General features: G+C 29.2%; 3 protein-coding genes across 4 annotated transcripts in view; all 3 read left to right on the forward strand.

The window, feature by feature from the left end:
* Positions 1–8,450, forward strand: part of LOC111640856 — a 25,841-nt gene extending 17,391 nt beyond the window's left edge. For both annotated transcript variants that reach the window (XM_023386931.1, XM_023386930.1), the window contains exons 2-3: positions 7,686–7,994; positions 8,122–8,450. In XM_023386931.1, coding sequence (XP_023242699.1) covers positions 7,688–7,994; positions 8,122–8,435 — 621 coding nt within the window. In that variant the 5' untranslated portion in view covers positions 7,686–7,687 and the 3' untranslated portion in view covers positions 8,436–8,450. The remainder of the gene's footprint in view (positions 1–7,685; positions 7,995–8,121) is intronic.
* The window catches only part of LOC111640861, a 19,944-nt gene extending 8,511 nt beyond the window's left edge, over positions 1–11,433 (forward strand). Inside the window, exon 5 of the mRNA XM_023386936.1 lies at positions 11,307–11,433. Within this exon, the coding sequence (XP_023242704.1) occupies positions 11,307–11,418 (112 nt within the window). The 3' untranslated portion in view covers positions 11,419–11,433. The remainder of the gene's footprint in view (positions 1–11,306) is intronic.
* On the forward strand, positions 810–6,483 carry LOC111640857. Its single transcript, XM_023386932.1, has 5 exons — positions 810–959; positions 3,071–3,214; positions 3,281–3,446; positions 6,030–6,071; positions 6,159–6,483. The coding sequence occupies exons 1-5, from the start codon at positions 918–920 to the stop codon at positions 6,326–6,328; spliced, it is 564 nt and encodes a 187-aa protein (XP_023242700.1). The 5' UTR covers positions 810–917; the 3' UTR covers positions 6,329–6,483.
* Positions 11,434–12,328: the final 895 nt, after the last annotated feature.

Below are 12,328 nucleotides of genomic sequence, written 5' to 3' on the forward strand. Positions count from 1 at the left end.
ACATATATACATGAATAACAAATGCAAACATGTTTTCATTTATCATCTGTTTGATTTTTATCCTTTGCTTCTAATGTGGCTTTATGTTGCCGATCTTACCCCGCTAGTCATGATTTCGAAACATTAAGTACAACCCTGAGAACAGAATGCCAAGCCACGATCTGGCCACGTGAATAAGTTGAAGTTACATCCTTCTAACAGGAAAAGTAACTTTCGTTATCATGGAATTATAACAAAACCTGCCAATTCAATATAAATGGAAAAAAAATATTATATGGAATTGAACGAAAATGAAAATTTGCTTGATAATTCAACTACGCTTGTTGGAGAACAATAAAAACACTACACTCAACAAGCCACCAATAAAACTCAACTGCCTAACCTATAACCAAAGTCTCCTTTTAATTTGTTTTTTAAAAAAGCGCTTGACAAACTTGCCCCGCATGCCGAAGTTGCCCCGATCTCCCCTACTTAAGTTTAGTCAACCATCGGCATGAAATTAACTATTCTCGTTGAAGCCGAAGTGGGAGAAACTATTTTACGGACCAATTTATTACATCATTCGTCAAATTGCTACCTTTTGTGTCTTACTGTAATGAATTTTTTTCTTGAAAATAGTTAAATTTAAATCACTTTTCCATAATTAATTAATAAAAGTTGAATTATTTTGGTTGTTAAGATGTAGTGTGTTTCGAAAGTTTTTCTAAGGTAAACTCTTTATATCCGTTTATTCTCACCATCAGTTTTAGTACGACTTTTACACATTGCAAATATATGCTTCAATCGACTCTAGCTTCGAATGCTTTATAGTTCGAACTCTAAATTCGACAAAAATTCGTTTAGCAGTTCGAACGATGCTTCAAAGTTAGAACTGCGCGTGCAATGGAAAAACTGCACTCGAAGCTAAATGTAATCTGATGTGCTCCCAAGTCGTCTCTCCTCGCTCTTGCGTTACGCTCGTATGATTTCAGTGCTTTTTCGCTTTATTTTTGATGTGTTTGCTTATATATTTTGTGTGTTGTTCGTCGATTTTTAGCAATTTTTTCCTACAATTTTTCTTTGCGACAGCATTTGGACGCTTCGTACGTTCTGTATCCTTTTGTTCAAAATTTACCGAACGGAACTTTTTAAATCACATTTGACATGTTTGAGGCATCTTCCCCACACACATTGTGAATTTTATTCTGTATGTACTCTACATATGTAACTTGGTAATATTATACATCGAGAATGACATTTCAAATAAGGTTGATTGCAACGAACTGATTGATAATTTCCCAGCTCAAAAAGGACAAAAAATGGAGATATAAATTTTGTTTAAATGGTTAAAAAGTTCACTAAAAACTCGGGCTAGAATTAGTTTATTGGAAGATTTATGATATTTTTTATTTTATATGTTCTTCCGTTTCTCTTGTATATTTCTAAACATTTTTGTTCTAAATTTTGATTTAAATATTTGTATTCTATACATGGAACGTATCTGTTCCATTTTCGTTTTTTGACCTGATGATGGCCTGTTAATCGGGCTGAAAACGTTTGGTTTTCAATTATATTTTTCTTAGCAACAAACTAAGGTGTTTCATTTTTGTGTTTATTTGCTGAGCACTTTTATTAAACTGTGTCTATTTCATTATTTTCTAGCAGCTTTTATAGCAGAGGAAAAGTATGATAATCAGTCAAAAATGATCCAAAGATTTTTATAATTTTGGACTCGAGACCTTAACATCAAAAAAATGTTAAAAAAAATCAAATTTGAGAGTTTTTCTTTACATATGTTAATGTGTATGGGGGAGGCACGATTTTGTTCACCCTCTTTGAAACTTAATAATTCCTGTGCATTTTGTCGAAAATTTCTGAAATTTTGCAGGAGATTGTTTGTGTATCAGGGAGATTGATGCTATTAAATTTTAGTAGTTAAAGGTCAAGGGATGAGGAGATAGCAGGGATCACGTGTTATACTTTGAATGAGGTCAAACTTAATAAAGAGTTTACTCGTTATTAGCATTTACAACTTGTTTTAAATCTCTACCCTCAAAATTAAGCTTTTAGCCATTTTATAATAATTAATAATATGAAAAGTTTTAAAATAAAATCTCACAACAGATGGCACAACATACAGTTTTAACTTTAATAAAGTTACAAAATTTAAGATAAATTTTTAAAAGTAGACAATACATAAAAGTGTCTTTAAACTTTGTCCCTTTGCGCTCACATGAAGAAATTAAGTTCCACGGCGGAGTTGACCTTTCATTTAAGGCTACTCGTCCTCGTCAATATGTAAAACGTTAAAAATATCACAATGTTTTGTAGAATGATAATATTATCATGTATAGTCCTATAACTCTGACGATATTACGGTATTTTATATAGAATTCATAACTGCACAATAATTAAGTTTAAATTTTGACTGATGATGCAATTTATATAATGACTCAGTTGTAAAAATTGAATCATTACAACAGGAAATAGCTATAAAAATTTCAGCAATGTGCTTTCAAATAATTCATCTTGCTCTATTTTTGCAACTGAATTATTTTCCTCCCTGTTCAATGAAAGATCTCGTATGTAAATAGAAATATGAAGTATACATAACTATCTGAATTTCGAAATCTAAATCACAAAACTATTTCAAAATACTGTATAATATTTTTTAATAATTGTGCTGCAATTTGAAAAAAAAAAATTATAGACCTAGAATTTCCCACTGTCGTCTTTTTGTCTGTCTGTATCCTTCCTTAATCTCGAGAACGTAGCTAGACAGATGAATGCCGAGATCAGATATGGAAAGATTGAGGATGGGAGGCTTCGATTAACTATATAAGAACTTCAGTTTAAAACTGAAAGTAATTTTATTTCAGTTCAAAAAGTTTCCCCTAAAAAGTAGTTAATAGATGATCAGCATGACAATTGCTAACGGAAAAGTATGTTGTACAGGAGCAAGACACTACTAATTTTTGGTGGAAAGGATATATTTTAAATTAAATAAATGAAAAATATGATTAAAAATTGCAGTCTGGCATTGTGACGATGTCACAATAAATAATTCTTTGTTCATTACTTATGTTTACAGATAACAAGTTTTCATCTCAGTAATGGAAGTGTAATAACCAACTTAACTTATGACAATTATTTTATAACAACAGCTTTGTTATTGCCAGAAATTTTTAGTGAAACTGACGGGATTCTTCTAAAGCGCATCAATATGAGTATAAAGGTATTTAATTACATTTAAAATTGAATATTATATTTTTCATTTTATAATTTATTGTATTATGATTAGCCTATTGAAAACAAGCCACTTTCACAATATGTTTTGGAAAAGTCTGAAATGAATCCATTGATTAAAACATTACATTATGAAGAAGAATATCTAGTAATGCAGTGTGTTCATGGTCAGAATCCTCAATCAATTTCTAAAACTGAAGTTATAAGACTATGCAATCAAAGTATGTATAATTTATAATTAAGATGATTATTTAGAAGTTAGCAAAATAACAATGATAAGAACAAACTTTCATTTATTTCAACAAATTCTGTATTAATTATATTTTTTAGTTTCTCTTTTATTGTACTTCATATTTTTTCTCGTTTTATTAAGAATAATTTTAATTAATATTAATGAGCTTAATTCTCATTTCCTGTTGTTTTAAAATTTATCACACAAACTCATATAATTAAAACATACATAAAATATACGAGGTCATAAATAAACGGAAATGATTTCTCGAAAAATAGAATAAATTTGTAAAATTTTATTCAGTGTTTGTAGTAAAAAAAGAAATATTTCAAAAACACTATACAGTTCTATGTAGGAAAATTATACAATGAAACTAAACCTTGAAGTTGTAGCAAGTATTTTTTAAACAAACTTTCCTATAAACTTCATTATCCATATTTGATCCAAAGTCAAAAAGAAACTCAAATTTGAATCTTATGTATAGTACAGTACAGTACATTCTACTCTAACACAGTTGGAGGAACTTAACGCAACATGTGGTCCTGATGTTGTACGAGTCACTTAGATTTTACAAATACGTGAGCCGTTCACAGCCCGGCACACGTATTTGTAAAATCTAAGTGACTCGTACAACATGGAATTTATATAAAACGGAATTATCAACAGTGTTATAAGGGGGTCGACTGTACTACATAATATCAAATCCACCGAAAACCCATTTCCCATAAGGTTTGTGCCGGATTCTTTCCCTCTTTTGCTACTCTTTTAACTAATAAAAATATATAAAAGTTATCACTTTACGATCCTTTGTCTTATATTTGCAACGTGAGGAGATTTTTCTTCTATTCGTGTGGGTTTGTAGATCGTGATGAGTCTCATGAGCAATCGGAAGGGGAGCCATCCATCATCGACGACGATGATTTTATTTTTCCAACTTTATAGTTGCTTATTACGGATAAATAATATCCTCCTAAAAAATGTGATTCTCCGATACAAAAGGAATAGTTAATTGTAAAGGAAGAAAAGTTGATATGATGTTGATTTGATGATTTCATTCCAGTTTTTAAGACATCATCCTTCATTGTGAAATAATGTCCAGGAAATAAGAATACCTAATTTGTTAACTATTTTTCAATGTTAAACGTTTATTTCATTCATGTTGCAAGATTTATTTTTGTAAGATTGATAATTAATTATTATTCCGACAAAAATAAATTCTGCAATACGGGATGAGACAAAAATTTTGGACTGTTTTTAAAGCGTACTTCAATTTTTCGATATATAATATTTAATAGGTAATATTTTATCATTTTAAAAGAAATTTTATTTACAATAGTATGGAATTGATGAACACGATCATATAGCTCGTGGTCGGCGACGCGCCATAAATTTGTTTTGATAGACTCTTAAATCCTTTGGACGGTGCTCGTGTCGATTTTTTTGAATGAAAGTTGATTCTTCGGATCCGGTTGTGGTATTTTTTGCTCGCCAACCTTTCTTGTATACGATTTACGCCAAATATTCAAAGAAATCCTCAATTTGCTGGCATTGTGATAGATTTGACTGATTATGTTCTTTGGGTACATAAGGAATGTTTTTGGCTTTGAGGAATTCCACGGTCGAATTTGCGTAGTGAGACGAAGCTTTGTCAGGCCAAAAGATAAAATCGTCATTTTCGTAGTGCTTGTTAAGAAAAGGGATTACAATTTTCTTTAGACATTCGTTTTAGTACGTGTCGGCATCAATTGCAATTGATTCCTTCTTTAAATATGACTTCGAAGCACCTGCTGGTGAAATGACAATATACAGCATGACTTTTGCTTCAAATTTCTTCTTAAATTTATACTTCACCTCAGGAATTAGTTGATTTTCGTTTCTCGCAAAGTAAATTTCATTTCTGGCATTCGTCTTTATAACTTGATTTTATGTATATATATTTTTAAATATAAAAAGTAATAGTGGTCAGTAATTTCGTTACAAAGATATAATTATTTAGTTTAGATACGAATTCTGAAATAATTATAGAAGTTTTTTCATGAAAGCAAAGTTAAGTTCACAGTATCAAAAAGAGAAAATATTTTCGAAAAGCTCATTCTAATGAAACTAAGAATATAAACTTTACGGCTTCATAGTATGCTTCAAAAGAAGTTTTATAATTGTTATAATTTATATTTTATGTTTTAATCAATAAACAAAAGCATAATTTATATGTTTACAAATTTTATATATATATACAGTATATAGATCAGATACGTTAAAATTTTGTCTCATGAATAGAAACTTAAAATTGTTTTGTAATTTATGAAATACACTTTGCTATTCTCTTCTTAAAAGACACAAACGGATTGGAGTTTTTTCGTTTGTCTAATGTGTCAATAATTTTGCTGTCTTTTTACATATTTAAAGTACTGTTGATTTGTTTTTTTTTCCTTTAGATTATTGTATATTTTTAATTTGTGTATAAAGTAATAGAAAATAATGAAATTAGTTCAAAATTTTTTTCTTGTACCACATATTAATAACTTAAATGTACGAATTTAATAATAAAGATTATTTTTATTTTTTAATTTAGATGAGAATTGTTTGAACGATGTTTACAGCAGTATTCCAACAGGTATTTATCATGAATTATTAAGTCGTTTTAATTTCGATTCTAAAAATTTATGAATAATTAATTGCTATAATTTTAAACACTTTGTAGTTTTTGTAAGTAATATTGATACTCACAATTCTCATGAATTAATTTCGGCAACGACCACTTTACAAGTGAATAAGGATGCAGTTTCATCAGTAGGAGAAGCAACAATAGTTAAACTTTTACATTTAAGTGGCTCACCATTTTATAACAACAACACCAAAAGTACTTGTTAAGGATTTTATTTTTGATTCATTCAGTTCCTGAAAAAAAATTCATATAATCCAGGTTTAATATTCATGATAAAAATATTCACGATAAATTGTAATATAATCTCAAGGGAAATTTTAAAATATATTAATATTCTGCAAATTCATAAACTGTAAGATATNCAGGTAAATTCGACTTACGTCGTTTTCCTGGAACCAATTACCGACGTAAGGCGAGGTATACCTGTATATCTGAACTAGCAGGTAGGCCCGGCGTTGCTCGGGCAAAAGTAACGATAGCGAAGATTAAGATTATTACGTTATAGTCAACCTTACCTGTTTTCACAGGATGCAAGAATTGGGTCCCCCTGTTTCCAGATTAATTAGAGAATTTTTAGATGGTTCTAAAAATGTTCGATTACCTGCAAAACGAATAATACTAATATATTATAAAAATAGCAGATTGTCATTGGCAACGGCAAAAGAGTGAAAACATCATACGCACTTGTTCGCAGAAAGTTTGTTGTTCGCCTCACGTAACTGCCGAACGGAAAGTCCGTTGTTCGCAGCGTCTGTTATTCGAGGAGTACGTTATACGAGGCGCCACTGTATTATCAATGCAAACAAAAACATCTGAGATGAAAAAAAATTACGCCAAGTAAAAATTTATGACAATTTAGACGACAGTCAAAATTTCTCTGAGCACTTTTACTTTCGTAAAGATAAGCTTGGCGCTTGGAGACGAAATGTAGAAAATAATAATATAGAAAATAATTTTGCACGCTGACTAAGAAAATAATTCTCTTTCGAAGGAGATATTCGGAATTACTTTAGTTGTTTGGGGGGCTGAGAAATCGATTCCCGAAAATCGGCATCTCTTATTCCTGTATATTAATCAGTTAGTTTATAAGTCACGGCAGTGACTCCTGATTATAAACCAGCTCGAATAAAAATAAAAAATTAATTTTTTCCTGTTCTTAACAAGTTAGAGCTTTATGTACAGTACAGTACAATTAATGTAAAACGTCTATTAAAAAATTAATCTAAACTTGTAATTAAGCTTGAATAAAGTATCATCAGATTAATAGTGGAATGACTTCCTAATACAAATTACTCATGAAAAATCATGAGAATTTAATCAGATTCTAACTGGGATCTATTATTGCAATATATGAATCCATTGTTTTGCATCCATACTGTAAAATATGGATTTTAATTCCTTCATATTTGGAAGTATTAATCTGATGATAGTGAACTTTATTCAAGCTTAATTACGAGTTTAAATAAATTATTCATAGAAGTTATACTTTAAATTTATCAATTTATAATAATATTTGAATTATATGTATAATACTTGATAAAATTTTTACTTTTTTCCCTCTAGTAATGAATGATATGAAATCTCCTCAATCAGAAAATGGATCCTTTTCTGATGGTACATTTAATCAACAAAATTCAGAAAACAGCGACAAGAACGAGTCAAAATCTCCAAAGTCTGTGGGAAGTAAAGAAATTGGATTTTTCTCTATGTCACCATTACAAAAATTTTTTTTTATATTTTCGCTGTTATTGTCAGTTTTATATGTAATAGTGTTTGCTTGGCTAATACCATGTCAAAATATCCAGTCTGATTCTTTTAATAACAGCAGTATTGAAGTTGTGGATAAATGGAAATTAAATCTTGAAGGCCTTAGTAAGTTTTGTGAGAAATTAGTAAACTAATTTTAACGATATTTTGTAAACACTGTGTTTATTTTATATAATAAATAAATATTTCAAAATTGCTGATAATTTTAAAAAATATTAAAAATTTTGTTTAGGTATGACGTCAAATCTTGAAGTATTAAGAAAATCCAAATTAAATGAGGATTTCGCGATATTTGGTTACAGCACAACTACAGATCAAACAAAGAAATTTGGATTAATTGCTTTAAGTGCTAGCGATGGAAAAATATTTTGGCAGCGATCAACGTCATTTGTTCCAAAATATTGTAAATGTGATTCTCTCGATGTAAATTTAGATAGTGTTATGGACTGCATAGTAATTGGAGAAAATGGATATATCAGTGTAATTAATGCAACTGATGGTAAGTTTGTTATTTTTATTTTTATTCACAATAAAATTTCTTTTTAAGTGAATCGAATTATTTAATAAAAGAGAAATCTTCATGTCTAAAATATTGAGGCTAATAAAAATAAAATTGTTTTAAGTTTATATAAAGTAACTGATGGAACAATGAACTATCGTTCTTTGGTAAAGGGGAAATAACCATATATTCCATTCGTTTGGAACTGTAAAGCCTAACTTTTCCAATCTAAAACTCCAAATTTCCAACTTTGTGCCACATTAAAAGTATATGAAACTAATATGGCCACCAATTTCCCTTCTCTCTTAAAATAAAATTTTTCAACTATTAACCAATGAAAAATGCAGTTTAAAGTCAATTAAAATGAAATAAGTGCTTATTGAAAGTCACAACAATTTGATTTTCAAAAAAATAATAAAAATAAAACTAAATTGTTTAAAGAAACAAATAACCAAATCTTTTACAAATGAAAATGACTATAGAATAAAAAATTATTTTTTTCGTTTACATTATCTCAAACATTTTAGACAAATGAACAAGTTTACTTTCTTCAATATGACCAATTGCAGCTGTTATGACTAGGAGTCGTCATATAAACAATCTGGGTAATCTTTTTTAAAAAAATCTTAAAAAGTAGGCTACAGATTAAATTAAATTAAACTAAATTTTGAAAGCTGTACTGAATAGATCAACATAGAAAACTGCATATCAAATCATCAAAAATTTGAAATTATTTGTTAATAAGACATGAGAAAAAGTGCGAGCTCGCCTGAGTGAAATAAGAAATACGTTCTTCAAGCAATATAATTTCCAGAAAATGATGGCTTCAGGTCGATCTTTGCACTTTTCGCCAATAGCAATTGTCCTGACTGTCTAGAGTCTAGACTCTAGACTCTAGAGACATATCTGGAAGACTATTCTATCGCTATCTTTCGTTTTCGTACGAACTTTGACCATCGTTGCTAATTTATCTTGCCATTAACATTGGCCATATTCCCATCAGGTAACTTACATATAAATATGTAAGTTAAATACTGTATTTACTCGCATATAAGACGAGGTTTTTATTCATTTTTCACTGCTTCAAAAACCTAGGTCGTCCTGTACGCGCGAGCGAAAAATTTTTTGAGATTTTGCAATAGTTTTTGTGAACCGTGTATTCACATTTTTTACCGGATGTTCGTTCACCCTGTGGTGTTTAAAGACAAAAGTACTGTATTTTATCTCGGTCGTATGAATCTTTCTTGTGTATTGCCAGGAGTAAAGATGAATAGCAATAGGAAAAGCAAAGCTTTTGAATTTAATTCCAAAATCACACGGGAGCACGATATAAGTTTTAATCCATTCCTACATGAAAGCAGATGATTATTCGGAAATCAGAATTCGGAGAAACTCGTAAGTTTAAAATGCCAGTAATTTTTGCGGGACAATGTGTGCATTTACGGGCATTTGATATTTCATTTATGATTAAACGAAATAAAATTAAATTGTATTAATAAATCTAATTTTCTTCATTTTGATCTTTAAATTCACACATCGTCCTATATGCGAGATCGTCTTATACTCTAGTAAATACGGTATTATCTTATATATATATATATATATATATATATTATTTTAATACTCTTTCCGCCCTGTGGGCACTGAGAGGGCCTCTTATAGCAGATCCATTATGGGTTCAGTCAGACCCACAATGGGGCGACCGGGTGGTGAGAGACGGGGCCCGATACATCTGAACTGACCTCCCTCCGAAAAACTCTGGGGGATTCCTTGACCCATCCGGATTTGATCACTGGTCCCCCAGAACTAGGGTTTCTCATTTCCCGGTATTTTGCTTGTCCCGGGATCCCGGGATAAAAGTGAACTGTTTCCCGGGATCCCGGGAAATCCCGGGATAGAATTAATTATTTTTAAGTTATACAAAATATCTTGAAATCAAATGATATAATTATTTTCCATTTTTTAANATCACTTTTACGATTATAATTTGTGGACTTTTTACTCGATTGTATGGAGAAGCAAGTGTCCTATTTGTCTTCTCTGCGGATGCCCATGTCAAACTGGCATCTATTTAAGTATCAGTTTTTTCATAGAAAGTCCTCACAGGACGGGTTTTCCTCTTGGCAGATCGCTTCATTCCATCAATCAAAATTTTAAAGTTTAAATCTAAGTTATTAATATAGAAAAGAAGAACATCCGAATTCTGTTACTCATCTTGTTAGGTGTATTAAATACTTGGCTTTGATGTCACGCCAACAGTTATCTCAATCAAAACTTCAGACTATGAGGTGTTAAATAGAATTAAACGAAATATTTTAATCTTGCAAGCGCTCAACCAGTCGCAAGCTGTCAACTTACCGGAAGACCCAACCCCATCTAAGTTATTAAAAATTTGAATATCACAAAATGGTGTTTATATTGCAAGAATTTTAATTAGTTTACAGTTTTATTAGGATTTATTTGAATTTTTGATGATCTATCTACCAAAAATTAATTTAATTCTATGTAGATTTAGATTAAAATTGTAAAAATTTTTTTCTGGCGCATTTTTTAAAATGATTTACATTCTCATAGAATTGTGTACAAAATAAAACTAAATTAGCTTAGAATATTTTTATTTTACTAAAAATCAAATATTTATGAACCATGATAAAAATAAAACTTGCAATAGGCAAAAAAGTCGGATTTATTTTTAATCATTTTTTATTCTAAATTATGTAATTAAAATTTAGTTAAAAATTATGTAAATGTTTGTAATATTAGAATAAACACATTTTCTAAACTGAAATTAAAATTCTAAAATTTAAATACTTGAGATTAAAGTGTCATATTTAAGAAATATAATGTACTTATTTGAAAGGCGATTAGAATTTTAATGTTCATAACATTAAAAAAAAATAGCTTTTATAATTTTTCAGAGCAATATTATCTGGAAAATTTAGTAAAATGGAAAATATAGCAGTATTGATTAGCAGTGGCGAAACGTCAGGAACTACAGTAAGTATTTTAACTTCAAATAACATTAATTAATTTATTTTTAGTAGATTTAATTTAATAGTTGATTATTTTATTAGTTTCTTAGTCTTCTCTTATAAGACACTCATGTAGTATATCTTTTGTTATATTTATTTTCTGTTGATTAAATTTATATAAGTAAGGTACAGTACAGTTTTTAAAATAACTTAAATTAGTCATTTGAATATAATTTGCTATTAATTTTTTAAAGTATACTTTAAGCTATTTTTCTTCATAGTCTCCATTCTTATCTAAACACTTTTAGAGAAAAATTCTTCATTTAAAGATGCGGTCATGGATTTTTCAAATCATTAAGTGGGGAATTTTTTTTAGAAAGGAATGTTTGTCCTTGTCTCCCATTGGGAAAAGTGTTTAGGAAAGAATGGCTACTATGTATAAAAATAGCTTTAATTGTGTATTTTCAAATGGCTAATTTAATTTTTTAAATGTAAGTTGTATCTTACTTTTGTAATAAACCCCATAGACAAGCAGAAACAAAACTATAGCTTATAATTCGGATCTTTTTGTATAGTTTAATTAAAAATAATCTTTTTAAATTTATAATGTTGCTTTTAGATAAAACATACAATTTTTTTCTTTAATTGCAAAAGCTTGTCAACTTTAATTTGTTTAAATATTTTAGCGTATAACTACGAGAAAAAACTTTTTTAAAACTAAACCCAGAAAAAAGTAAACTGATTTCTTTTTTTGTTTGTTAATCACCACATTATCATTTTTATGCTGATGTGCCAAATTTCGTCTGCAATTTTTGTTTTCTTAAGATCAAACCGTTATAAACCATCCGCTACCAATCTGATATGAAATTAGTTCGATTATCCCTAATGAAAATTGTTAATCATTTATAGTTTTATTTTTATAAATTTTTAGTGGTTATACTTAAAATTTTATAACTTCGGAAAGCAAA

The sequence above is a fragment of the Centruroides sculpturatus genome, unplaced genomic scaffold (assembly GCF_000671375.1).
Source record: "Centruroides sculpturatus isolate CEXI.00-Female unplaced genomic scaffold, Cexi_2.0 scaffold1273, whole genome shotgun sequence".
Lineage (NCBI taxonomy): Eukaryota > Metazoa > Arthropoda > Arachnida > Scorpiones > Buthidae > Centruroides > Centruroides sculpturatus.